General features: G+C 41.7%; 1 protein-coding gene across 1 annotated transcript in view; it reads right to left on the bottom strand.

Moving 5' to 3' along the window:
* The window catches only part of CFAP45 (cilia and flagella associated protein 45), a 52645-nt gene extending 32151 nt beyond the window's left edge, over positions 1-20494 (bottom strand). The window contains exons 1-5 of the mRNA XM_044672710.1: positions 20451-20494; positions 5200-5325; positions 2607-2740; positions 755-899; positions 93-263 (exon numbers count right to left, since the gene is read on the bottom strand). Of these exons, the coding sequence (XP_044528645.1) occupies positions 93-263; positions 755-899; positions 2607-2740; positions 5200-5325; positions 20451-20453 (579 nt within the window). The 5' untranslated portion in view covers positions 20454-20494. The remainder of the gene's footprint in view (positions 1-92; positions 264-754; positions 900-2606; positions 2741-5199; positions 5326-20450) is intronic.
* Positions 20495-27778: the final 7284 nt, after the last annotated feature.

Here is a 27778-nt window from a genome sequence, read left to right as displayed (position 1 = left end):
TATCAGGTATCTCTAGCTGAGGACCAATACTGCACAAGGTGAGGATACAAATATTGGCAGGAGACAACCAACAGCCTCACTTGGCCCCCTACCTGGCTCATGTCTTTGATCTCAACATCTTGCTCCATCCTCATTGCATTGGCTTTCTCCAGGAGATTATGTTCCCTTTCCTTGGCATCCTCCTCCAGGTCACTGAGCTTCCTATTCTTCCTCCGAACCATCTCCTTCTGTTGCATCACCTGCTTTCGAAGAGTCACTGCAGTCTGGAAGAGATCAGTCCATCTCAGCAGGGTGTGTAGAGGGATGTTTGATCCATTTTTTAATATCATAAAGGTGGAAAGGATCTTGGAGTCCCATTGAGGCTGGGACTATTCCCTAAATATTTTGTTCTGGAGCTGATCTCTCAAATTTGCTCCAGTGAGATTTCTACTCCTCACTCCACACCTCATTACTAAGAAGCGAAAAGTTCCATCTCTTAGCTCCATCCTCACCATTGCCCTTACCACACATTGCTGCCCACCTCCCTGCCCTCTACTTTGTAGTTTCTTTGGTCATCATTCTAATCAATTTTTTAAAAATTGGTTTCTGCCAAAGTTTTTAAAAAGTAATGTTCTTGAGGATTCAGTCTAACATTCCACCCCCTCCTTCTTTTAGTCTGAGTTCCCATTTATCTGAGGAGAAGCCAACCTCTCCTCCAACACATCCCCAAGCCACCAGTGGATCCACAGAGTTCAAAGTTGACAAGATTAGCTACCAAGATATCAGTCTTCTCCTTCTTGTAAGCCTCCTCAATAGCATCTCGTTCTTCCTTGGTGAGGACACGGGAAGCAAACTTGATCCGTTCAAACTCCTCAGGGCTGATGATAAGAGACTCCCCTGAAGGATCTTCTGAGGGGATACTAAGGGGAGGTATGACCAAAAGTAGAGACAAAAATCAAAAGGGAAGGGGGGGAGGGAAGAAGAAAATAAAAGAGTGAGTATCTCATAAACACACAGAGAAAACTCTAACACATCTTGGGTTTCCCTGCTCCTTTCTCAGTCCTTACTACATAGCCCACCCCCCTGGCACACAGCCAACTCAACATGAAATGTTTCCACCTAAGCCAACCGGACCCAATAGAGAAAATATGTGAATATCATTTATCACATGAAATTAATACAGAACATTTTTAAGGGATGGATGTCTCACTAAGTGGGCAGACAGAAGCAGGATGAAGGCCTGCAGAGAAACACCTAAACATCCCTGTTCACCCAGCCTAGACAAGCTTTGAACACTAAATATTAATTAAAATCTCTGATCAACAACAGCAGCTGACATGTCCATAGACCTCTCCTTCCCAGCTGCCCAACGCACTCAACAAACCAATAACTAATTATAATGATTACAAACAAATGACATACATTAAAGGTGGGGGAGAGAGTTGGGGGGGGCACCTAAGGAATGAAGCTGCTTCTGGGTGAGGCATTTTAACAGGCACACAGGAATAAGACGCAGTTGGTCTGAGACAGGAAGTGAAACCTCATCTAATAAAACCAGTGGGGGGATTCCAGGAGGCAGACAGAATGAGAAAGCAAATTTGGGATCTGGCCAAGACACTGAGGTTAACCAAGTGGCGCAACCCAATGGAGCCTTGCATCTGGAATGGCCAAATAGAATCAGAACATAAGAAAGCATGCCGCAGGCCCTGGGCATGGATCAGTACCAGGTTAACATGTCTCTTGATGCTTTCTATGGCCCTAAAACAATAACAAACAGTCACCTTACATAACTGCCCCAGACCTGAGCCCCAAGGATGGACCTCAGGACTGCTGAATGGGAATGTGATGGTCTTGACCTAAGTCAGGATAAGGTTATCTCAGAGCTATGACCAAGAATAACCAAAGAGACAGTTCCTGGGGCAGCATTTTCCTGGCCCCTCACTTCTTGGGGCAGTAGGGAGGGAAGGGAATGGCCAGTTACCAAGTCAGTTAAGCACAAAAATTCATCTACCTCAGAGAAGTGGCTCATCTCCAGATTCCTAGTCAGGCCCAGATCTAGGAGGAAGGGACCAAGACAAAAAGGGAGCCACTAGGAAACAGCGCTGAGCTAATCCCAAAGGAACCCAGCATTTCCCATTTGTGGCCAGCCATTCTGGGAGGAAGCCAAGAGGTTAATTAGGCAGCTGGTCAGTTTTCCTTTGCATCAGACTCTTAAGGCACCAGAAAGGAACTGACTCATCCAGCTAATTTCCCTTCACCAAGAGCACCAGTGGGAAGGGAGGGATAGGAGAGGGGAGGGCCCAATCATCTCATGAGTCCTTCTCCTCTACTAAATCCTAAGCCTAGGAGAAAGCTGAAGGAAGTGAGAAAGAAGAAACATAGAACCAGGGGACAAGCGGAGAAAACAATGATATATAAAGTAGGGATGAAAAAGAAAAAGAGAAAGTTAAAAGGAAAACTCCAAACCCTAAAACAAAAAGGAAAAACCGAGGAGCACAGGATTGGGAAGAGAAGTGATGAGATGAGATAAACCAGAAGGGCTCCTCTTCTCATCTCAATCTAGCTCCCTAGTCCTTTCCTAAGAGGAAAACTGGAAAAGGGAAGGGCAACTGGGCTTAACTACTTACACAAGATCCCGGATCATGTCTCGAGTGATAAGCTGGATGGTCTCCGGCTTGTGAGTCCAGCCCAGGCTCTTCTGGATACTTTGCTTATCCCTCAGAATCACAATGGGGCTTTCACAGCGGTTCTGCTGGGAGGGCTGCAAGGCCAGAAGAGGCAGCTCATTAGCTAGCCGCACAAAATTCCCAACTTTTTTTTTTAAAACCAATTTCAGTCTTAGGTAGTCATCTCACCTAGGGTCTTCACCTACCCAACAACCAGTCACTAAAAGAAAAATTAAGTTGCAATGTGTTGAACACTGGATAAAATTTAGCCATGTTCTCTATTTGGAAATGGCCAAAAATGTTAACATTTTTCCTCTCCTCCTTTATCTCTTTCTCCCCACCCTCCCATAATATTCCTATCAATAGCTGCTGGAGAAGAAAGAGTACCTAACCTCATAACACACTTTTCTACCTCATAACATAATTCTTCCCAAAGGACAGGTGAGATATTATCTTCTGCCCATGTAACTAATGTCTGCAGTATTCCACAGTTTGGGAGGAGAAGAAGAATACTGAGGAGCTGGAGAGAACTTTAGAGATCATCTAGTCCAACATTCTCATTTTCTATTTTTTTTTAAACCCTTACCTTCCATCTTGGAATTAATACATTGTATTGGTTCCAAGGCAAAAGATGTTAAGGACTAGGCAATGGGGGTTAAGTGACCTGCCCAGAGTCACACAACTAGGAAGTGTCTGAGGCCAGATTTGAACCCAGGACCTCCCATCTCTGAGCTTGGCTCTCAATCTACTGAGCCACCCAGCTGCCCCCTTCTCATTTTCTAGATGAGGAAACCAAGCCCCAGAATTGTTGAGTGACTTTCCCAAGGTCATACCACAAGATGATTTGGACCAAGGGTCTTTTAATAGCCAATCACATTTTTTTTTTCTTCTACATGCTCTGGGTTTGGTGACAAAGTGAATGTAATATCTTGAACCACTAAATTAACTTGATTTCTATTTTCTTTCCTCAATGATCCAAGAAAATAATTGTCCTATTTACATTGTGTGGTGTTAAATCAACCGATCTAAACTGGGAGAATTCCTTAGTAGCTTCTTTGAACATTTGTCAAATCAAAGACATAGATTTGGAAAGGAATTTAGAGATTAGCCTCATTTTCCAGATGAAGAAACTCAGACTTAGAATCATATAGTGGGAAGGATAAAGATCAGACATGAGAATTTTCCTGACATTATAGGCTAAGAGAAGCTGTGGGAGCTTTGCTCCTTTGCCTAAAAAAATAGGAGAAATGTTCACTTGTATGAAATGCTATTGGTATGGCTCCGCCCAGCAGAAGAGAGTGTTGGATTAGATACTCTCTCAGGGGCCTTTCCAGCCATAGGAATCTCTCTCCAAATGCTTACTCTAAGATGCTACTGCCACCTGGTGCCTGGCCTAGGCTTCTGTGGGAATCACACAGACTGCAGGAAACTCCTGCCACCTACTGCCAAATCAGAGCCTTCTGTGGATTCCAATATGTTTTTCCACCCCCAGGTATTCAGTTCAAGGAAATAAACCAGAAGGCAAGACGTTCTCCTTATTGTTCCATTCTCTTACCAGAAGAGATTGTTCACTGAGGACTTAGCCAGGTCCAGACTTGGCCAAGTCCCATTGGGCAAAGACCAGGTGCAGGTTTGATTTTTTATCAAGCGCCAACTACAGCCCCTTTTTTCTCATCAGTAAGGCACATTGACAAATGCTGGGTGGAAATGTGATGAACTTCTAAAAGGAGGCATGCCTATGCCTGAAAAAATCTGGAAAGATTTTCAGAATTCCACTGTGGATGGTTTAGGTCAGTGGCTTTGATGCTAAGTGGGGCAATTATTAGGGGCCTTCTTCTGCTCCCCACCTGAGGTAGCCCTTTCATAGTTTCCCTTCCCTCCCTTTCCCTTTTTCTTCTATTTTCCCAATCTCTTCTCTTCCCCTATGTTTGCTTTAGACCTCACAGAAATAAATGCTCATGGGCAATGCTAATTCTGCTAGAGGCACTTGGGACTAAAGAAACTGGTGACCATTCGTTTAGATAGTATTTGCAAATAGTCACTGGCCCAAGCTCCTGATAATTTCACAAAATCAAAGTATATCACAGCTGGATGAGAGAATTAGAAAACCATAGAGGCGAACAAAATGCCATTCTGTGCCTGCACAATTGGTTTCTATCAGTTCTTCTCAAACATCTTCATCCCAGGACCTGCCCACCAGTCCACCTCCTTCCTCAAAAATGAGGAGATCTGAAATGCACTCATAGGCACCTAATAAGCTCCTGGGTATGCTGTGGCTCCAGCATTCCTGTTGGCATCACGGCTCTTCTTAAAGGCTAGAAGCAGGGGAGGGCTTGGGGTGCAAAAAAACAAGTCACCCTGTTCACAGGCCCACAGTTTATTGCTGGCACAGCTCTGCCACTCTGGCCTCAGTGACTACTGCAGAACTTCTCCTGTATTAGAAGGTGGCATCATGAGCACTAATTGGCAGCAAGCCAGGCACTGCCTCAAGGGTAATCGACATATCTCAAAAAGAAGATCACAGAAGGGGTTTTGTACAGGAGCAGGAAGTTACCTTGCCAACTCCAAAGAGGCTCTCATCAACCTCAGAGTTCATGGCCTTGGTCCGGTAGCGGGTCCGGTTCCTTGACCTGTTGGAAGTGCTAGAGGAGGAGCTCAGGAGACCAGCTGTGCTTAATGGCTGAGGGGGGTCAGAGAGAAGTGAGGAGGTAGGAAGATCATTTCACAGTCACAATTATAATGGCATATGAACTTAGATCAAGGCAATTAAACATTCAACTAACAAAGAGATTCTTAAACATTTTTTTGGCATCACAGACCCCCTTTTAATAGGAGATGAAGGAAAATTCTCCTTGTGAAATTGCTGGGCCCTGCAAAATCCCCAAGAAAAATAAATGTATCCTATGAGGTGCAGGTGCAAAGAGGTGATCCACCAGGCTGGGGGTGCCCCCCACTAGAACAAAGGACTTGATGAGTCAGAGAAGGCACCTCACTGGCTCTAAAGAAGCCCACCACGAGTTCTATATGAGAAGACTAGGGTATTTCTTTCATAATCAAGGGGAATCCAGAGTTATTTATTTGGTCAGTTTTATCTACCAAAATATGGTGTGGGAGAAACACACCCAAGTTTGTAGCAGGGTCTCACCCCAAGAATAGGAGACTCAAACTCTGTTCAATGCAGAAGTGTGAAAAGAATTTTATTTGAAGTAGAAATGGGTTTTGGTGGTATAATAGCCTAATAGCTGGTGGAATGTGAGAGGCACTGAAGCCTAATGGATAGAGTGCTAGCCATGAAGTCCAGCAGATCTGGGTTCTAATCAAATCTCTGGCATTAATGATGTGCACACTGATCTGCCAGTCACTCTTTGTCTATAAGCCTCAATTAGTCCATCTCTAAACTGGGAATAATAATGCCTGTCATACTTATATTAATCTTAAAGGCTTATTATGAGACTTGGGAAGATTAAAATTAACATACAATAACTAAGTATTATATTTTATAAAGTTTACTAATAATAACTAAAGTTTAAAAAAAGCTAGTTAATAACCCAGTTGCGAAAGAAGAGAGCAAGAGGAAAGAGTTAAAGAACTTATAGATGAACAATGTAAGCATACAGGTAAATGAAAGGAAAAGGATGCTGGGTAATACAGAAAGGAATTCTGGGGAACATAGTTCAAAGGTACAAAATTCCTAATTAATACAGACTCCAAAAAGATTATATGGGTAATGTGTTATGTAACTGTCAGTTATTATTATTACTATCTTCTAGGTAATTCTGGTCATCTCACTTCCCTACCACCTGCCATATGCAGTGCCAGCTCCCCAGACTGAGCTTCAAGACCCCTTTTACCAGGGGCAGATAGACGGTTCAGTAAATAGAGAGCCAGGCCTGGAGATGAGAGGTCTGGGTTCAAATCCGGTCTCAGACACTTTCTAGTTGTGTGACCTTGGGCAAGTCACCTACTCCCTGTTGCTTACCCCTTACTGCTCTTGTGCCTTAGGACCAACACTTAGGATTGATTCTAAGACAGAAGGTAAGGGCTTAAAAAAAGAAAAGACCCTTCACCAACAGTAAGCCCCCATCTTACCATCCTTGTTTCTTAAGCAAATCTGTTTACATCCACTCCTACTTCCAAATGCCAGCCATTCCTTCCACCTAGCATGCATTAGTCTAAATCCTGCCTCACTCCAAACGCCTTTCCAAACTCCAAGAAGCTTTCTTTAAATAAGTTACCAAAGTGAAAACTAAATAAACCTTGGCATAAAACCACAGACCAGAGCAGAGCAAACAACTTCTATGATAGAGTATCAGGAGCTTGGCCAGCCTCAATGTGATTAATCCCACCTATTTATGATGACGCCATCATTCAATAACATTTAGGTAGTTGGTCAGACAACAAGCATTTATTAAATAATTACTGTGTGCCAAGGACAACGCTGAGCACTCAGGACACAAAGAAGGCAAAAATCCTCTCTGCTTGAAAGAATCTCATGGTCTGGGGAGTGGAGAACACTATGTGAAAAACTGGGAATGTGTGCAATCCATGCAGCGCAGATGGGAGATCATCTCAAAGGGGAGAGGTGGGGGATGACTGGACGAGGTCTCTGGGAGAAGGTGACTTCTGAGCTGAGGCCTTTTGTTCTCATTCTTGTTTTTAAACCCTTACCTCGTGTCTCAGGGTCAATACTAAGTGTATTGGTTTTAAGAGTTAGTTAGACAAATAGGGTTAAGTGACTTGCTTAGGGTCATCAGTCTAGGAAGTGTCTGAGGCCAGACCCTGGGGCTTCCCCTCTCCAGGCCTGGCTGCCCCTTTACCCTTGAGCTGGGTTTAGAATTAAAACAGGGAAGCCAGGAGGTGGAAGTAAAGAGGGGGAGCATTCCAGGCAGCAGGGAACAAATAGGGCAAAAAAATACAACACAGAGTCAGGAAATGGAGGGTCATGGGGGAAGGCCAATTTCACTAGATTATATATACATAGAGAAGGGCAACATGTAAAAAATCTTAAAATGTAGGAAAGTATCTTAAGTGCCAAACAGAAGACTATTCTATTTAATCCTGGAGGAAATAGGGAGCTCCTGAAGTTTATCGAGTCATTCTGGGATGGCATGATCAGACCTGTGCCTTGGTAACAGTTTGGCCTAAAGACAGGAGGTCTTGGCCTAGAGAACAAGTGGTCTTAAGTTCCAATATGGCCTCAGACACTTCCTGGCTGTGTGACCCTGGACAAGTCATATAAACTCAATTGCAAGATTTTGAAAAGGAAGGAAGGAAGAAGGAAAGAAGGAATGAAAAAGGAAGGAAGGAAGGAAGGAAGGAAGGAAGGAAGGAAGGAAGGAAGAGAGGGAGGGAGGAAAGAAGAAGAGAAGAGAAGAGACAGAACAGTTTGGGTTTTTTTCTTAGACAAACAATTTTTAAGATTTATATTCCTTCCATTGCACATTCATGGGTTATATACAAATTAGCAACACAAGTTACTGCTTAAATTCCATATATTTTCTGAATTATTCTTACAACAGGTGCTTAGTATACTAAAACATCAAGTTGGAAATCATAACCTAAAGAGTTAAATATGACACTGAAAATACTGCACATTTTAATTGGAGGGTTAAAGTGACTGACTTTAAAGTGAAGATGAGTTCAAATCTGACTTCAGACACTTAACTTCTATATGCCTCAGTAATGAGAATAATCATAGCACCTACCTCACAGCGCTATTTTGAGGATAAAATGAAATTTTTGCAAAGCACTTTGTAAAAGTTTATGACGAAAGCGAAGTGATAGGTGTAAGTAGTAGTAAAATTACTTTAGCAAACTGAGCAGAGGATAGATTGGAATGGGAAGAGACTCAAGGCAGTTTCCACTATAGAAGGAGGCCAATCAAAAGTTAGGTTTCAGAAGTTTTAGCATTTAAAGGAATGGAACTAGAGACACTGAGTATAGGCAGCTTCCTCCAGAAAATTGGCCACTGGGAGGAAAAGGGCTACAGCAAGAGCTAGCAGGGGTGGTTGGAGCAAATGGGCATAGTTATAAGAAGCAGGAAAGGATTAGAGAGGGAAAGATGGAAGATCTCCACACTTCTCTCTAGAGCTTCTCTCTTGATCTGTAATCCTGTTGTCCCTCCTTTAGAGCAGCCATGGGGGAAATTTCCTTCCCCTCTTTCTCATACCCTAGGAGTAATGGTGTCTTAACCTGACTCAGTCATCTTTGACTCATCTTCTATAGGCACGGGAACCAAATGAGCAATTGGGAGTTGTTGTTGGGTCATGCATATCCTTTTAGGCATGTTTGGGAAACTGAGGGGAGAAGCAGGAAAGGCCAAGGTAATGACAGGGCTTGCAAACAAAGAGTCAGAGGACCTGGGCTAAGATCTTGGGCAAGTCACTGTAATGGGGAACTGGCCAGTGAGCTCAGCCCTTGTGAGCATGCACCAAGTATTTGGCAGACCCAGTCCCCACATAGATTTTAAAGCATGCACAGATATTATTTAACTGAGTCCTGCCTGGTGGCCATGTGGTAAAGAAGAGCTTGATTGAATGGCCCTGGAGCTGGAAGTAAAATTCATTCAAAAGCCACTAGTCAACCCTGGCCTCTACCTTTTGGTCTGACTCCTTCCTACTTGGCAATGGTCTAGTGAGAGAAGAAAAATCATGCATTAAGAGGAGAGGCCCCAGCTGCAGGGATGTAGCCTGAGAATACAGGCCTGGGTTCTTTGCCTCTGCCTTTGTTCTCTCTTATGTTAGATAAAAGAGATTAGTGATGGCTTTGACCTCATGATCTTCAATAGGTCAGGAGAGCATTCCACCAAGAAGTCTTGGAATAAAGTCCAGAGCAGGTTTTTTTAGTAGATATTTGAGTACTGAGACTCTGAAGAGAGACCTTCAGGAGCCAGCCACAGGCACTGAAAAAAGACATTCCTTCCCCATCTGCCCTCTAGTACCTAGAACCCCCTGAAAGTGCCATGTAGTATCCAGACATCCATTCAAAAAATGTCTATTGTCATTAATGCATTGCTGGTGGAGTTGTGAATTGATCCATCCATTCTGGAAGGCAATTTGGAACTATGCCCAAAGGGCGCTAAAAGACTGCCTGCCCTTTGATCCAGCCATACCACTGTTGGGTTTATACCCCAAAGAGATCATAGGGAAAAAGACTTGTACAAAAATATTTATAGCCATGCTCTTTGTGGTGGCAAAAAAAAAATTGGAAAATGAGGGGATGCCCTTTGACTGGGGAATGGCTGAAGAAATTGTGGCATCTATTGGTGATGGAATACTATTGTGCTAAAAGGAATAATAAACTGGAAGAATTCCATGTGAACTGGAAAGACCTCCAGGAATTGATGCAGAGTGAAAGGAGCAGAGCCAGAAGAACATTGTACACACACACAGTTACGCTGTGGCACAATCAAATATAATGGACTTCTCTGCTAGCAGCAATGCAATGATCCAGGGCATTTCTGAGGGAATTATAAGATAGAACGCTATCCACATCCAGAGGAAGAACTGTGGGAGTAGAAACACAGAAGAAAAACAACTACTTGATCACATGGTTTGATGGGGATATGATTGGGGATGTAGACTTTAAGAGATCACCCTAATGCAAATATTAATAATATCGAAATAAGTCTTGAACAATGACACATGTAAAATCCAGTGGAATTGCTCGTTGGTTACAGGAAGGGGGTGAGAGGAGGGGAGGGAAAGAACATGAATCATGTAACCATGGGAAAATTTTCTAAATTAATTAATTAAATAAAAATTTTCATATTAAAAAAATGTCTATTGTGGGGTAAAGGAGGGACATGAGGAAGGGAGAAAATCTGGAACTCAGAAAAATTTTTAAATGAATGTTAACAAATATTTTTAATGTAAATGGGAAATATTTCACATCATAAAAATATGATTTTAAAGGTATGTTTATTAAGTATCTACTATGTACAAGCATTTCTCTGCTATCACCTGGGTCAGACTAGACCGCAAATCAGGTGGTAACCTGTAACTGAAACTCTCGGCAGCACCCAGTCCTCTGGATCCAATCAGCACTGTAGAAAGTGCCCTTTTCCTTACTTCCTGGCTCAGTCAGAGAAAGGGCCTGATGAGGGCAAAAGAGCAGTCAGAATCAACCCAAATCTAACAAAATGGAATTCTTTGTTTTCATTAAAAGATAAAGGCCAGAAAACTGTTTTAAGATAAGTGGGAAGCAGCTGTCCTCAGCTCCAATACCGCTTCTGCTGTCAGTCCAAGAGAGAGAAAACGTAATGAAAAAATGAGCTGAAATTGTCTAAGGTGGGATTGAATTTCAGCATCAGAATTAATTTCCCAACTGGAAGAGACAGAAAACGATGGAACATGAAGGAAGTGGTGAATTTTTGTTGTCTGGAGCCCTTTAAGAAAAAGGGATTGAAAAGATGGGGCAAAAACAACTTGATGTCCTTCAGAATAGGAACTGAACATCATTAATTGAGTTCAATGAAGGTTACTTGATGGAAAAAAAAACGCACAAGGGGTAGCTAGGCAACATAGTGGATAGAGTGCTAGGCTTAGAGTCAGGAGGACCTGGGTTCAAATTTGACTTCCTAGGTGCATAACTTTGGGCAAGTCACTTAACCCCAATTGCCTAGTCCTTACCACTCTTCTGTCTTAAGAGTCCAGGGATCTCTGGAAATGAATGTGATATAAAACAAAATGAAAAATATTTATCAATAAAATATTTTTAAAGTAAAAATCAAATTTCATCTTGATGGCCCAATTTAATCTCTTTTCCTCTGAACCCCTCATGCTCTAGAGAACAAGAATTAGAACCATATCCAAAGGCTTTGAGAAGCATTCTGGAGCTCTCTGTAACTGCAAGGAAGTTCAAATTTGGGAGTCTAACTTCTGGAAATCTTGGCAGGACCAGCACTTAAAGTGCCAAGACATTGTCTTTCCAGAGTGTTCAGCCAGTACAGAGCAAGACAAAGCTGGAAAGGGTTGGTTTGTAGTTTCTCTGACGTAACCACAACACCTGTCAGCTGAGCAAAAACAAAGAAATGTTCTTTTCCTGAACACCCTTGTCTAGGCCCAGACCTATTTCCTCTTTACGAATGTCAGATCCCTTGAAGGTTAGGATCTCCAATGAGCAAGCTCAGAGCCCTTAGCTCAAGTAGTGGCTCCCTCTGCCCTGAAACAAGGAAGGCACATTCCAAATCACGGGTCAGACTCTACTTCCCCCAAATCCAGCGTTGATTTTTTAGGAGGATCACTTCGAGAAACATCAAAGAATGTCAGAATAGAAGGATCAGACTTGATTCATTTGTTCCAGAAGTTTTGAAAGTGTGGATGATGGACCCAAAGAGAATCCCTGAAACTCTCAAGGATCCAAAAGGTAAAAAACTATATTCATGAGAATATTAACATATTATTTGCCTATTCAATTTGGCTTTTAAAATTGCCTATTAAAATACTCCTCCCTTTTGCAACTACATATGTGTGGGGCCAGATTTTCTCATATACTTCAACCAAAACAACATATCTCAACAAATTGAATGCAGAAGCAGAGATGAGAATTTGTTTTCTATTAAACTAGATAGCAAAAAGATTTGCAAAAAATACATACATAAAACAATTCCATACTTCTCACTAATTGTTTTTTGTAGAAATTATAACTTTTTCATTTTTAAAAATGGCATTTATTTTAACATGTAATGAGTTTATTATTATGTTTAATTAATTGATAATTTTTAAAAATTGGAGCAGCAAGGTGAAATAGTGGATAGAATTTTGGAAAAACTGGTGTGAAATAAAGCATGTTTAGGGCAGCTAAGTGGCACAGTACATAGATTACTGGGTCTGGAATCAGAAAGACTCATCTTCTTGAGTTCAAATCTGACCTCAGACACTTACTAGCTATATGACCCTGAGGAAGTCACTTTGCCCTTTTACCTCAGTTTCCTCATCTATAAAAAGAGCTGGAGAAGGAAACGGCAAACCACTTTGATATCTTTTCCACAAAAATTCCAAAAGGGGTCACAAAAAGTCAGATGTGATGGAAACAACTAAATGACAAATTTTAAAATTTTATCCATTTTAATTTCTAATGTGGTAAATAGCAATAAATATAATCCACATAAACAAAAACTCTTTGGGATCTTCATTAAATTTTAGGTGTAAAAGTTTCTTGAGATTAAAAATTTTGAGAACCACTGATCCAGTTCCATTCCTTCATTTTACAGATGAAGAAACTAGTCCATCCATGATAGATGCTGTCCATGGTCCAAGCACAAGCTTCACTAGGTTTAAAAAGGTTCATGAATTTGAGGGATATAGCAAATATCCAAGACCTTACTAAGTCACAGTGGATTGCAATAGACATTAGTGGAAGAACCCACGCTAAAAATAAATTACAGATCCTTGAAGTACTTGCATGTTAAAAGATAATTTACTTGATTTATGAAGACTTAGGTTATTCATCTAATGACACTTCTGAAATTGGTGACATGTTTTGATTTTGAATATATTTAAGAAGTTGGTTTAACTGTAGGATGATAACCTTATACAAATTATCTAATCCTGGATGATTTCTATATTTGTTATCTAACATATAATTATAATGAATTATATAATAAATGTGGGTTGGTATGATTGGAAAAAAAAGAAAAGAAACTGGTACTTGATAGAGGTTGTTCCCTCAGTTTCTTCATCTGTAAAATAAGGATAATAACAGCACCTATTTTCCCAGGGTTTTTGTGAGGATCAAATGAAATAATATTCATAAAGACCTATCACAGTGCCTGGTACAAAGTAGATGCTTCTGCTTTAATTAAATGCTTGTCTCCTTCCTTTACCCCCTAAGTGGCAGACCTATGGTCACAGAAATAATAGCAGAGATGCAACTAAGAAGCTGGTCAATAAGCTTCTTGAAGGCAGGAACAGCATCTCATTCATCTTTGTGGATGCATGTTGCCTAATTCAGTATCTTGCACACAAATATGTACTTCATTGTCTATCTGGTAGGGTTGTTGTGAGAAAAGAAAAAAAAATTTAAAATGGCATATAAATACAAGCTGTTAGAGGGTCAACAAATCTTGTTGAGTAGATGAAATAGTGATCAAAGATGTCTGTCTCTGGAAGAATTCTATTGTTGTTGTTATTATTATTTTTTTTCTCCCAGATCTATGATTTCATTACTGTGGAGTTCCCAGGGAGGAATTCCCTCTACCAATATAGATCTGTACCTGCAATACAATTTCATCTTAGATGGCTGCCTGAAGCATTGAGAGATAAACGAACTTGCCCAGGATTTGAACCTCTTCTAGTGGTTTTCCTGATCCTAAAGTCAGATCTCCACCCACTATGCAGAGCTGCTTCTCCCCTTAGTAGAACTCAAAAAGAAGAGAGAGCTAGGTGATTTGGTAGATTGAGAGCCAGGAAATCTGAACTCAGAAACTTTCTAGTTGTGTGAACCTGGGCAAGTCACTTAACCCCATTCTTCTGCCTTGGAACTAATACACTATATTGATTCTAAGATGGAAGGTAAGATTTTAAAAAATTTCATGAAGAATATATTCACACATAGAAGTAAAAAATTAGGAAAGTATACATAGAAATATATTAACTAATAAAGGGCTATAAATTGAACTTGAATATCCCACCAGCATTAAAAATTCCAAAACACACACACACACACACACACACACACACACACACACACACACACATTCCCTTCCCAAAAACTCTATTTCTGGTGGGGGCACCACCATTCTTATTCTTGATTTTCTAGCTCAGAACCTCAGTTTCCTCTTGGACTACCTCAATCCCAACATAAAATCAATTGTTGAGTCTCTTATCAATTCTGTCTTGGCAACAACTTTCAAACCTGTTCCTTCCTTTCCATTCCCACAGCAATCACTCTAGTTCTGGTTCTCATCACTCCTCAAATGAAATTCTATAAAAATCTCTAAAATGGTCTCTTTGGCTACCCTAACAGGAAACTTTCTGATACACCATTCTATCATGTTGCTCCTCTAGTCAAAAGCCCATCTCTCACTCTCTATAAACTGCTATATTGGGAGACCGGATTATCGGGAAAGTCTGACAAAGCAACCGGGGCAAATTGTAAATTGAAAGGAATTTTCTCACCCTAAATTCAAAGAGAAACAGCTGAGGCAGAAAAAATGGCAATTGCAGTGGCAATCCTAAAGGATTCTCTGGCTATCTGACTTTATCTATGTGTCTGAATCACAAAAGAGTTGAAATAGACCCTGGGGCTTTGATTTAAGAAGTGAGATTCTTCTATTACAAGAGAAAGGTCAAATGTCTGTAGCTATTCAGCAAAGGACCAACAGATAATAAAAAGCAGCATAAAGAGCAAAAGATGTCATTCCAGAGGAAAGAAGGGGCAGGAGGAGTGAGAAGGGCTTGGAGGAGGGAAAAAGATAGATGAAACTGGCAGTTTGGTGGAAGCAAGAAGCAGCATGACAGGTCAACAAGGGTCCCAGTGGAGACTTGGTCCTAGGAATGAGATTCACCCTGTTTATGCATGGCTCCTAGCCTCTCCTGTCTCTTTACAAGTATGCCTTTTCCCACAAATGTTCCATGATCACACCTACTTATATATCTCTTCCAAAGTGTGTGGCCTTTCAACATATTCTTTGGCCAACTATGTTCATGAGGACCTATGTTTCCTATGTATGCTCCCTCTCCATTGAGAGGTTGTATCTCAGTATGTATATTATTTCTCTTATTTATTTTTCCCTGCAATTTAATTAAATATCTTTGCTTCTAGGTACTGTATTCTCTAATTGTAGTTTTTTTTTTTTAATTACTATGGGCTTGTGAGCTGTAGTTGGATAGATGCTGACTGAAAACAGATCTGGGATGGGTGCTAGCAGGCCCATTCAGAACCAGGGGAGGACAGATGGAGAGGAAAGAAAAGGGAAGTAGGCTATGCTAGCATTCAAGATTATCTTCAATCTGCCTCTAATATACATTTCCACCTATTTAACATTCCAAAGTGACCTACTCACTCTGCTCCATTCTCACCCTGCCCTTGTCTGGAAGCCCTCACTTATGTCATGCCCATCCTGGAATGGACTTCGAGCCACCGGAACCCCCAATATCTCCCTATTAAGATCCTCCCTTGAGGCCTTATTTCATGGACTACCACCAGCCATAAAGCATTTCCTAATAGAAGCCCACTATCCACACTCCACAATCCATGCTGAAATTGGCAACTATTTCCTCAAATTTCCCAGTGGTTTGTTTGGGCACACAAGTGGATTTAGAATTGGAAAATTCACATTTATATCCTAGCTCTGTCATTGCCTGTGGGATACTGGGTACCTAACCAACCTGTCTGGGCTTCAGGACCATTGGGAAAAATTAGATGATTTTTCATATGATTCTTAAACCCACAAATCCCATGGCTGGATTTCTCCCTTGCTCTTATCATAGTTTTGTCTTGAATCACATCTGTGTCCAAGCTGCATACCTCACCTCAAAGTATAGCCTCCTTGAGGAAATAAAACATTGTATAACTCCCCAGTACTCTGGAGGAAGGATGGACCCATCAGATTTCTTGATTCCCTTGGGTAATATAAATGTGGAGAATTGTAGGATTCTCCAGGGAAAGGGAGGTTTACCAAATTGTAGGGTTGTTTTATATCCTAGCAACCCTAAATTATTTCCCCTAGAAGAAAAGAGGAACCTACTAAGAACAGTACTATAAGTCTTAAAGATAGAGTAAGTCCTTGAGGGGGGGTGGAGGCCCCCTAGGAAGAGAAGAAAGTTTGTGTCATTCTTGGCATAATCCTGTAGATTTTTCTGATGAGTTAAACATAATCTATTACGCAGTTAATATTTCATTAATCTGAGGGTCTGAATAGAAACTGAAAGCTTTTAGAGGGCCAGAAACCAAAGACCAGGTTTCATAGCAAAAAACACTAGATAGCATATACCAGATACTGATATTCCCCAAGAGAGATTCTAGATGGGTATAAAATTAGCCATGAATATAATTCTAGAAAGAAACCTACAAGAGAGAACATGGTCCTTGTGAGATTGGAGCTATTATAGAGACATGGGTTATAATTGGCTTTTGAACCATGACACTGAGGCCCAGAACCCCTCTAAGGTATCTTCTAATTCTGCAGCTATGTGGTTGTAAAAGCCAGAATCATTTAACTTCTCAGGACCTTAGTTTGTTTCCTCATTTATCAAATGAAGACAGAGAAACCTGTTCATAGGAACCCTGTATCCATAAGTACATCTCAGTGCCCATTGATATAGTTGGCAAATCCCTGGAAGATTTGCATACTTTGGCTAATATAGAAATAAATATGTTTTGCATGACCGCACATATAGAATCCAAACCAAATTGTTTCCCTTTTCAAGGAAAGGGAAAGGGCAGGGGGAGGGAGAGAATTTGGAACTCAATATTGTTTAAAATAATTGTTAAATATTTTTACATGTGCTTGGGAAACATTTAACTAATCAGTGGTTCCCAAACTTTTTTGGCCTACCGCCCCCTTTCCAGAAAAAATATTACTTAGCGCCCCCTGGAAATTATGAAACTATTGAACTCAGAATAGAATGTAATACAAAAAAAGTGTGGCCATCATTGTTCCCCTGGATTGCTGCAGCACCTACAAGGGGGCAGTAGCGCCCACTTTGGGAATCACTGAACTAAATGAATAAAAATAATTTTTAAAAATAAAGTTAATGATAAGTTTTTAAAGAATTCACATCTTAGATCAAACACCATCCCCAGACTCAGACTATTCCATCTTTTGCCCAGCCACATCACCCTACTTTACCTTTGTCCTAAAGATGGTCCAACCCCCATCTCCCTGCTTACAGTTGGAAGGATTTATGTTAAATGGAAGATTAAAGTACACATCAACTCCCCTATTGTGAAAATGTTTAAATGATGACCTCCCAAAGAAGGCTGGAGAATTCACTTATCTATTATCTAGGATTTTTAAGCAAAAACTGTTATACTAGAAACCAACCCAAATCTTAGGTCCTGCTCCCTTTTCCAGACTGAAATATGTACCCAGCAGTGCAACAAGTTTCAGTGATATCCTCTGATTCTGGGCCCTGTGGCCTAATAGCTAGCACATTACATATGTTACCTTGTTTAATCCTCACAATAATCCTGGGAGGGAAGGAGGAAATGAGGGAGGGAGGTACTATTATAAGTGGTGCAGTATTTAGAATGCCAGGTCTATCTAGTCAGGAAGACCTCTGTTCAAATTTGACCTGAGATACTAGTTGTGATCCTGGGGAAGTCACTTTAACCTCTATTTGCCTCAGTTTCCTCATCTGTAAAATAGGGATAATAATAACACCTAATTGCCAGAATTGTTGTGAGAATCAAATGAGAAAATAAATGTAAAGCTCTTAGCACAGTGTCTGATACAAAGTAAGTGCTATATAAATGTTTGTTGTTGTTGTTGTTGTTGTTGTTGTTGTTGTTGTTTTGAACAGGAGGAAACTGAGGCTAAGGTTAAATCACTTGCCCAAGATCACAAAACTATAAAGTGTCTGATGCAAGATCTGAACTCACATCTTACTGACTCTACCTCTCTGTCCAGTGCACTACAGTGTTGCCTTACAGTAATAATGTCTTATATTTGTAGGATACTCTATACTTTCACACATTTATTCCCAGCTGAGAGAAGGAAAAACCAAGGCTCAGAAGAGTTAGAGCCATTGCCCCAAAGCAAGGTGATGATTGTTTAAGATATGTTAGAACCTAAATCTCCTAGAAGTTACTAAGGCTCTTTTCCTCCAAACCCCACACGTGTGCATCCCATTCTTAGCACCACACCTAAGAAGTATCTCCTCCTAGAGGTTTAGCACCACCTTCTGGATTTCTAGTCCCTACACCTACCTCATAGACATAATGGAATCATAAATTCATATCTATCAAGGACCTTGTTGTTCAGTCATTTTCAGTCTTGTCTGACTCTTCATGACCTCCTCCCCACCCCAATTTGGGTTTTCTTAGCAAAGATATTAGAGTAGTTTGCCATTTCCTTCTCTATCTCATTTTACAGATAAGGAAACCAAGGCAAACAGAGTTAAGTGACTTACCCAGGATCACACAGCTGGTAAGTGTCTGAGGCCACATTTGAACTCAGAAAGATAAGTTTTCCTGACTCTAAGTCCAGTGCTCTGGCCACTTCACCACCTAGCTGCCCCCATCAAGGGTGTTAGTGCTATCAACTAACCTCCATCGCCTTCATTTCACATTTATAAAGCATCTTACAAACTTATAACTGTGAGTTAAAACATAGCAATTATTATCACTCTCCATTTATAGTTGAGGAATCTGATAGAGTGTCTTGCTCAAATTCACACAACTGCTAGTTAGTATAATGAACTGAACTTGGAGGCAAGAAGACATGCCATATATTACTTATGAGATCTGGGGCAGGGATTCTTCCTGTAGTGTCTGCTGATCAAAACTCATCTGAAGTAAAGTGTATAGTTCTGGCAACAATGCTTTGGTTGTTTGGGTTTTTTTAAACAATCTTTTGGAAGAGTCACTGATAAGTTGGAGGAAAACCAGATGGGGAGGGGACTCAAAATCATGCCATGCAAACTGTGTGACCTAAAGTCACTTCTTCTCTGAGCCTCAGCTTGTGAGAACTGGAGCTGCTTCACCTGGAGAAGAGAAGCCTTGCAAAGAATATGAGGGCTGCTTTCAAATACTTAGAGGGCTGCCATGTGGAAAAGGGATTAGACTTGTTTTGCTTGGCCCCTGAGAAAAGACTTGGACCAATGGGTGGAAGTTACAGGGAGGGAAATTTTATTCAGCTCAGCATAAGGGAAAACTTCCTAATAATTACAGCTTTCCAAAAATAGAATGGGCTGACTGGGGGATAGTGAGTTCCCTGTAACTAGAGGTCTTTAAATGGAGGCTACATGAAGCCCACTTGTGCCAAAGGGGTAAATGGAGACAGGATTCCTAATTTAGGTATGGTTTGTACTAAATGCCCTCTAAAGTCTCTACCAATGCTGGGGCTCTGTGATTAAGCCTAAGTCATTTAACTTCTCGTGACCTCAGTTTCCTCATCTATAAAATGGGAGTAAAGATAGCTGTACTTTCTACTTCATAGGGTGGTTGTGGAAATTACATTAGATAGAATATGTCCATATAAGTATTAATCCTAAATTAACTTTGCTGCTAGTAAGAGATATAGCCGAGCTGACTCATTTTCACTTCCTTCAGGTTAATGACCCTCTCTGGGCCTCAGTATCCTCAGGCTGTAAAATGAGGATATAGTGACCTCTAGGATCCCTTGTGCCTCCAATCCTGTGAATTAACAAGCTTGGCTCAGATCCTCCCCAGCTGAGTCTACACTCAATCTCCCATCTGTGGGCCTTTGCACTAGCTGTGCCTAGAATACCCTTTCCTACAAAACTTTTATCCCCCAGTTTCCTTCAAGACCCAGCTCATTACCTTCTGCACGAAAACTATCTTAATTCCAATTCTCCCCCCACAGATTTCCTTGCATTTATTTCGTACCTGTTTCCCCCATAAAACGTAAACTTCTTGAAGGCAGGAACTGATTCTTTTTTGTCTTTGCATCCCTAGCGCCTAGTATATAGTAGGCGCTTAATAAATGCTTCTTGACTTAATGGTATTCCCCCCACCCCAGACTCATCCGTTTCCCTTTATGCCGACTCCACCCTCACCCCACCCCCTCTCCCGCCCTCCACTTCATTGGGAGGCTGACCCTGACTGCTTCTCCCGGTCGCTGCCCCGGACACACATAACGGGCCCACCATAAATCCCCTCACCACCGCGAGACCTCACCATCTTGGCAGCACCCACGGCCTCCGGGGCCTCTCGGGCCTCCCGGGCGGAGCCACAGCCGCTACAGCCACACAGCTGCCACTTGCCGCTGGCTGGGGGTGTTGACGCGTCACCCTGACAACCGAGAGCCAGGCCTCGCTCCACCCCCTGGCGTGACCGCTCAGTTCTCTGCCCTGCCCTGCCTATCCGGGTCCGGCCTGGCGCCGGTCCCCAGGGTGGGTTGCCATGGAATCCAGGAGCCCCGCCCCGCCTCCCCCTTCCGTCTTAGCACTCTGGGCGGCAAAAGGAGGTGGAGAATAATTAGATGGATTTTCAGAGTGGTGCCCCTTCGCCCTGGGGCAGGTAGTCCCCAAGAGAGTGTGGCCTAATAGCCAGTGCCTCGGACTTGGCCCTGGACTTTTGGCTTTAATTGCTCTCTTTCTGTGACCTTAGGTCATTTGACCTCTTTTAAAAAACCTCAGTTTCCTCCTTTGTAACATTGGCAGAATAATACTTGCAAATTGCCAACACGAATAGCGCGAGGAAAGCCTTAGAGCTTTAATTAGAGCTACCTCTCACCTCGAATTTATCTTGCTCATGCCTGGGTAAGAGTAACGACCCTTCCTCTGCCCCACCTCCCACTTAGTTTCCCCACTGCCCTAGCACAAAGCCTTACATAGAGCAATTACTTAATAAATCCTTGAATGAATTATGTGTTTTATTCTGATACTCCAATATTTCCTCTTACGAACGGTTTTAAACTCAGAATTGGGGTGCAACGGTCAGGGGAGGGAATGGGGTGTAGCAAGAAAAAAAGAAGAGGAAATACATTTCAGGTGGATGCTTTCAAGGAGCATCTCCCTCACTCACACCCAGTCTACAACAGGGGGACAATAACTGAATTCAGATTGTGAACCTGCGACTATTTTCGTCACCCTTTCTTGGCAAAGTAAGTCGTCCTACCTCGGGTCCTCAGTTCTCTCCTCTTTAAAGTCCCTACCAGTCCTAAAACCTATAAACTATAAATGGTCTTATTCTCCTTAGAAGCATGAGTAAGGGCAGACAGAGGGTTAGATAAGGAGCCAGAAGACCAGGGTTCCGAGTTGAATCTGACTTCTTAAAAGCTGAGGGGGAGACTGGAAAGGGCTAAACCATTATCAGCAAAGCAAGTTTCCAAGATAATCACCAGGGACTCATGATGAAAATATTATCCACAGCCAAAGAAGGAATTGTTGGAGTCTGAGTGCAGATCAAAGCATTTCATAGTCCACTTTATTTCCTTCATGAGGTTTTTTTTTTAATTGTACGTGTGATACGGGTCTTCTATCAAGACATGAACAACATGGAAATATGTATTGCATAAAAGTGTTGCTATAACCAATATCAGACTACTTACTGCCTCAGGAAGGGGGAGGGGAAGAGAAAAGGAAAGGAGGAGGGGAATCGAAATCCTAAAATGTCAGAAAACAATTGTCAAACATTGCTTCTTCATGTAACTGGAAAATAATTAACGGGGAAAACTGAGGGAGAGAGCAGCTAGTTCAGTGGATTGAAAGCCAAATCTAGAGATAGTAGGTCCTGGGTTCAAATTTGACCTCAAACACTTTCTAGCTGAGTCACCCTGGGCAAGTCACTTAACCCTCATTGGCATTCTTCTGCCTTGGAACCAATACACAGTATTGATTCTAAGACAAATGATAAAGGTTAAAAAAAAAAAAGCTGAGGGAAAGTGGATATGCCTTTTCACTTTTCAGGATGCTTCAGTGTGGGAGGCCAATAAGAGAAACAGAGTCTTAAATAGATGAAAATCTGAGATTCCTCTTTTGACTCCTTTTCAGATCCACACCTTTTCTTAATAACATTTTAAGTCCCATTGGAAAGCTTTAAACAAACCAGCAGTTACTGGGTTAACAATTTCTCTACAAGAAAATTAATATCCCTAAACTCTAAGAATATTCCTAAGTCAGCCAAGGTCAGAGCTAGGCAAAACTATATCCAACCAGGTGCAGTCCTCTCGGTAAAAAAATACAAAACTCAATTCATTTATGATATCTATAGAATATATTTACAATTCTCAGAATTTGCTTGCTGATATCCAGGCAGCTAGAATTTGGCCTTGGACCCTGTTCTATCTTCTTTCTTTCTTTTTTTTTTTTTTAAACCCTTAACTTCTACATATTGACTTATAGGTGGAAGAGTGGTAAGGGTAGGCAATAGGGGTCAAGTGACTTGCCCAGGGTCACACAGCTGGGAAGTGTCTGAGGCCCTGTTCTATCTTTACTTTGAAGCCTCCAAGGATTTTCTTTTGTATGATTTGTAACCTCTATCAGCTGTAAAGTTTTTCTTTCTGTTCTTTTTGTGAAATTAGTATATAATAAACTCCATGCTCCTGGAGCCAGAGCTGGAAGCATGAGCTGAGGAAAAGATCTTCCAGGTCCTTTACTTCCTTATCAACTAAACTGTCCTTATCAGATTATCTGAGATGATAAAGAGATCTCAACACTTCAGTTTTAAATCTGTAGAATTGCTAGCATTTCTATAGTACTAAGATTTGCAAAGCAAAGTGGACAAATACATCTTTTGAACTTCAAAATATCTCTAGAAAATGCGTGCTATTATTATCCCCATTTTGCAAATGAGAAAAACTGAGGCTGAGAGAGGTTAAGTGCAGGGGTCATAGAGCCAGTAAGTCATAGAGTTAGTGTCTGAGACAGGATCTGGAAGAAGGTCTTCTGGACTGCTTTTTCCACTGCCACAGTTAGACTAACCCCCACCCCCACCCCATGATATAATAACATTTGGCTTATGTCAGCTTAGTCTCTGCAGGGGAGAAATGTGCACAAATAGACCTGGGACCTCATTGATTTGTATGTTCTCTCCACTAAGTCGAGCACAACTTGCCCATATCCTCCAACTCTCTACTGCTTTTGTCCATTCTTTCTCATAACACCAGAGATAACCTTGCTCCATGACCCTTTGATCATTAATATCAGATGTCTCATAAAACAAGGAGGCATGATGACCAGCAGTGTTCTTTACAGTGGTGGAGGAGAGATCAATTTGAAAAGAGACACTAGGGATGGTGAGTTCTCCAGAGCATCATCCAAAAGCTCCTGTTTGCTTGGGTGGAATCAATCCCTGGCCAATGTGGAAAATTTGGTGTGGGAAAGCAATTCATAAACTGAAAAGTGCTCCAGAAATGCTTTTATTATGCCCACCTGGATGCTGCCATCACTTTCTCAGATGCCTTCCCTGAGGTTGCCTTTTCCCTCCTGGACACACCCTGGGCTGAGGCAGACCCTAGTGAGGTAGGCTGAAGAGGACAGAAATAAATATAATGTGGCAGGCAAAAAGAAATAAGTTTAGGCCTCTAGTCGTTTTGTGGTGTGGCAGAAAAAAATAAATGGTTTTGGATTCAGAGGGCCTGGGATCAAATTCTAAATTTGCTACTTATTTGCTAGTTGCATGCATTTGGGTCTCACTTTTCTTGAATATAAAATGGGGCTGGGGGAGGGATTTGGAGTCGGGTCACATCTTTCTGGTATAAAATGGGAGGATATGGTTTCTAAGTTCCCCTAAGGGTAGGAAGGGATAAAACCTGTGAACTCCCTATTCTGGAGAACTCAGAGATGCAGCTTTTCTGAAATTCAATCTTAGAGAGTTGTCCCAAGCTTTAAGAGGTTAAAGACTAGCTCGTGATCTGTTTGAAATGTATTAAAAGCAGAACTGGAACCCAGGTCTTCCTGATTCCAAGACTTGCAGTCTTCTATCCACCAAGACACATTCTTTGCTTTCAAGGTCTAAAATTCAGGGTGTACATCCTAGAATGAGGCATTTCTTATTCAGAAGACTTATTTTGTTTTGGTCTTAAAACTCTAGCTTAATTCTCATTCTTGATCTGCTTAAGATGAATTAATGCACAGGAGATGTTTTAATGTCTCTACAAATCCCTAGGGGTTCTTGATTTTATGATTTTCCCTGAACAGTCATCCCTGCCCTGGCTGTTCCCTTTCAAGGGGCGGAGCCCCACTGTGAGGCCCCTGCCCCGCTCTGAGCCTGCTCCTGGAGGCTCCCCACCCCCTCCGACTGGCCAAATTAGACTCCTTCCTCCCATACCAGCTGGTTGACCACATCCCATCCCCCTTCTCCAGAAAGTCTAGAGAAAAGGCCAGAAAGAAGTCATGGAGTTAGGATTCTGTGAAATGTCCTTCTCCCTCACCCTGTTCACGAGCATTGCTCTCCCACCCACTGCCCTATCCCTTTACACCCATTCCCTGAGGTCACTCCATTCCTCTTCCCGTACCCAGAGTGACCCTCATTACTCCTCTTCCCAGCCCTGTAACTCTCCCGCTGCTTCCTTCAACTGGGGGAGATGAGAGGTCAGGGCTAGACTAGCTAGAGGCTGACAGAATAGCTGAATGATGTTATTAGTCCCCTGGGGTGTGGGGAGAAAGGAATGGGTCACCTCCTGCTGATAGCCACTCTGTTTTTGTAACAAGACTGAGCCTGTAGCTGCTCCCACCGATTCCACATCCCTTCTCTGGTTTTCCCAGCCCTTATCTCTTCCTGGATTTCCTAGCCTGGAAGATTGTGTCCCCTCTACCCATGATCACTCGGGCTCCCCACATGTGGAAAGAGGGAGGGAGCTACCATATTGGAAAGAAGCCCAGAGGAGGGAAGCTATGAGGGGGAAAGGAGGGTGGGGACTGGAGAGAAGGAGAATAAGGCAGCTTGTCGCCTGGCTTTTTTTCCTCTGCAGCTTTATCGAACCTTTAACTTATGCCTTAAGTCAGTGGCATCAAAATCAAATAGAAATGAGGGCCACTAAACCAACCTAAGGATCATTCCAGGTACATATTGACTTAGAAAACCACATATTAACATTATCTATGTTCTCGTGTATTTTTATTTATTTTTGTTAAATGTTTCCCAATTATATTTTAATTTAGTTTGGTCTGTACTCCCAGGTTTGACACCTGGCCCTGGCTTGGACTCATTCGCCCTCTTAACCTAACATTCCTGCCCATCCTGCAAAGTTTACTTCAAATGTCATCTCTTTCCCATAATTCCACTCACCTCCATTTTGTTCTATTCCCCTCCGCCTCACATAGCAATTCATTCTGCCCTCTATTGCACTTATATAATAATAATTTCATAGCCCTTGCTATGTGCCAGGTATTATGCTAAGCACTTTACAATTATTATCTCATTCAATCCTCACAACAACCCTGGAAGGTAGATGCTCTCAATATATTAATATTTTATATTATAGTTATCTATATGAGTCTTATTTCTCTATTAAATTTTGTGAAGGTACCCAGTGAATCTTACAAGACTTTTGTATCTTCCCCAGTCCCTAGCATAGAGCCATGTAATTAGTTAGTTAACAAAGGATTTAATGTTACTCTGTTGTGGGTTTTTTCCCCTATAATTTCGAATCATTTCCTTTTTCTGATATTCCCCATTATCTAGCTACTAAAGACAAGGAATTCATATGCCCTCAGTATTAAAACCAGGGGGAGAAACCACAGTCTTGCCCTTCCATGGGGAGCTCACTCCAAACCCTAGTCAGCTGCTAGATCTCTCTCTCTCTCTCTGCCTGTCTCTCTCAGTCTCTATCTCTCAGTCTCTCTGTCTCTTTCTCCGTCCATCTCTCTGTCTCTCTGTCTCTCCTCTCTCTGTTTCCTTAAGCTTCTCTGGCGGTAAAGCTGCTTTGAAGCTTTCTAATTACATCATCTACCCCAGGGCCATAACTAACAAAGTTGAGCAACTGGGGCTTTGTCCTAGGGTGCCAACAATTGTGGGGGGGGGGGGGGGTGAACTTCCTTCCCACAGGCAGCTTTCCAGTCTGACAACACCTCCTGGAGCTGTCTCTTCTCTCCACTGCTTCATCCAAAGTACAGCCAAGACCTTTAGGGGAGGCGCTGCCCCCTCTCTTGGCACAACTGCACCCGACTTGCAAAATGAGACATATATTTTCAGACATTGTCAATGAGGAAATTTGTTTTGTTTAACTATGCATATTTGTTACTAGGACTTTGCTTCTCCCCCAACCCATAACAGGAAGAAGGAGATGGAAGGGATGGAAAATAGATTTAAATTTTTAAATTAGAAAAAAAAATTAATGACTGCACTCAATTGTGGTGGATGGAGACTGGTTACCATTTTTTCTACTGAGTCTCTCTGGGGGACAGGATTTCCTCTCTCCAAAACTACCAAAAAGTTAGCAGTTCTTGAAACCTGCTACCTATCCCCAGCTGAATTTTCCCCAACTCAAGAATCCTGATATAACTGTCACCCACTCATCGTCATTCACATTCTGCCCCTACACAATAATAACTCACATTTGCTTAGTGCTAATATAATTGTCTCACTCTTTTGAGGGAGGCAATGCAAGGACCACCATCCCTGTTGTATAAGTGACCAGATAGAGATTTGGAGGTTAATTAATTTGCTTATAGTTCTAATTTTAATCTTTGTACTTTGAGCTTTTTCCACACCCTTGTGTTCCTGAGGTGAGCCTTCCTTTATTCCTTCTGCAGTACTTCAAAGATCTGTGGTTTCATCAATGGGAGAAAAGTTCTCCACTAAGGAAGTTTGATGGATGGTTTTATGAAGGGCTGTGGCTAAAAAAAGAAAGAAAGAAATTGTCACTCAGGGGCCAACCTTCTGGTGATAGGTAAGCTGCCACATTCTTGGCTAGGCTGGTCCTCGGGCTGGAACTCTACACTTTGGTAGGACTTAAGCTCCATTGCAATAACCTTAAGGCACCCAGAATCTCTTCCATAGAACCATGAGGCATCTGAGCATAACTTTTTTGGAGGCGTCCATTCATAGGAATAGAGAATGTTATTAATTAGTGTTCTGTAATTTCCTGTCCCCAACTCTCCACCCCATTTGGAAAGTTGGTTGCTAGAAAAACACTCCTTTAGGGAGTAGAAAGTCAGTAGTGAATCCCTTACCTTGGACTACTGAGTAAAGTAAGTAGAGCCTCCTTAGACAAATATGAGAAGTCAACCAGATTCATTAAGTGAAGTCTTCTCAGCCTTTCATATAAACCATGGAAAGTTGGAATTTTGATAGGGAATGCCAGAGAAGATATACCAGAAAAAGACAATTAGTTTGTTGAATGATGCGGACAGCTTCAGACCCTTAATAGATGTGTGACCCTGGGCAAGTCACTTCACCTCTGTCTGCCTTAGTTTCTTCAGCTATTAAATGAGGATCATAATAACACCTACTTCCCAGGATTGTTCTAAAAATCAAATGAGATAGTATGAATGTAATATAATACTATTTTACTGTAGGAAATGATGAAGCACACTGTTTCAGAAGAATTAAGAATTCCT

Source organism: Gracilinanus agilis, chromosome 4 (assembly GCF_016433145.1).
Source record: "Gracilinanus agilis isolate LMUSP501 chromosome 4, AgileGrace, whole genome shotgun sequence".
NCBI lineage: Eukaryota > Metazoa > Chordata > Mammalia > Didelphimorphia > Didelphidae > Gracilinanus > Gracilinanus agilis.
The sequence above is the reverse complement of the archived record's forward strand: the minus strand, read 5'-3'. Positions and strand labels throughout refer to the sequence as shown.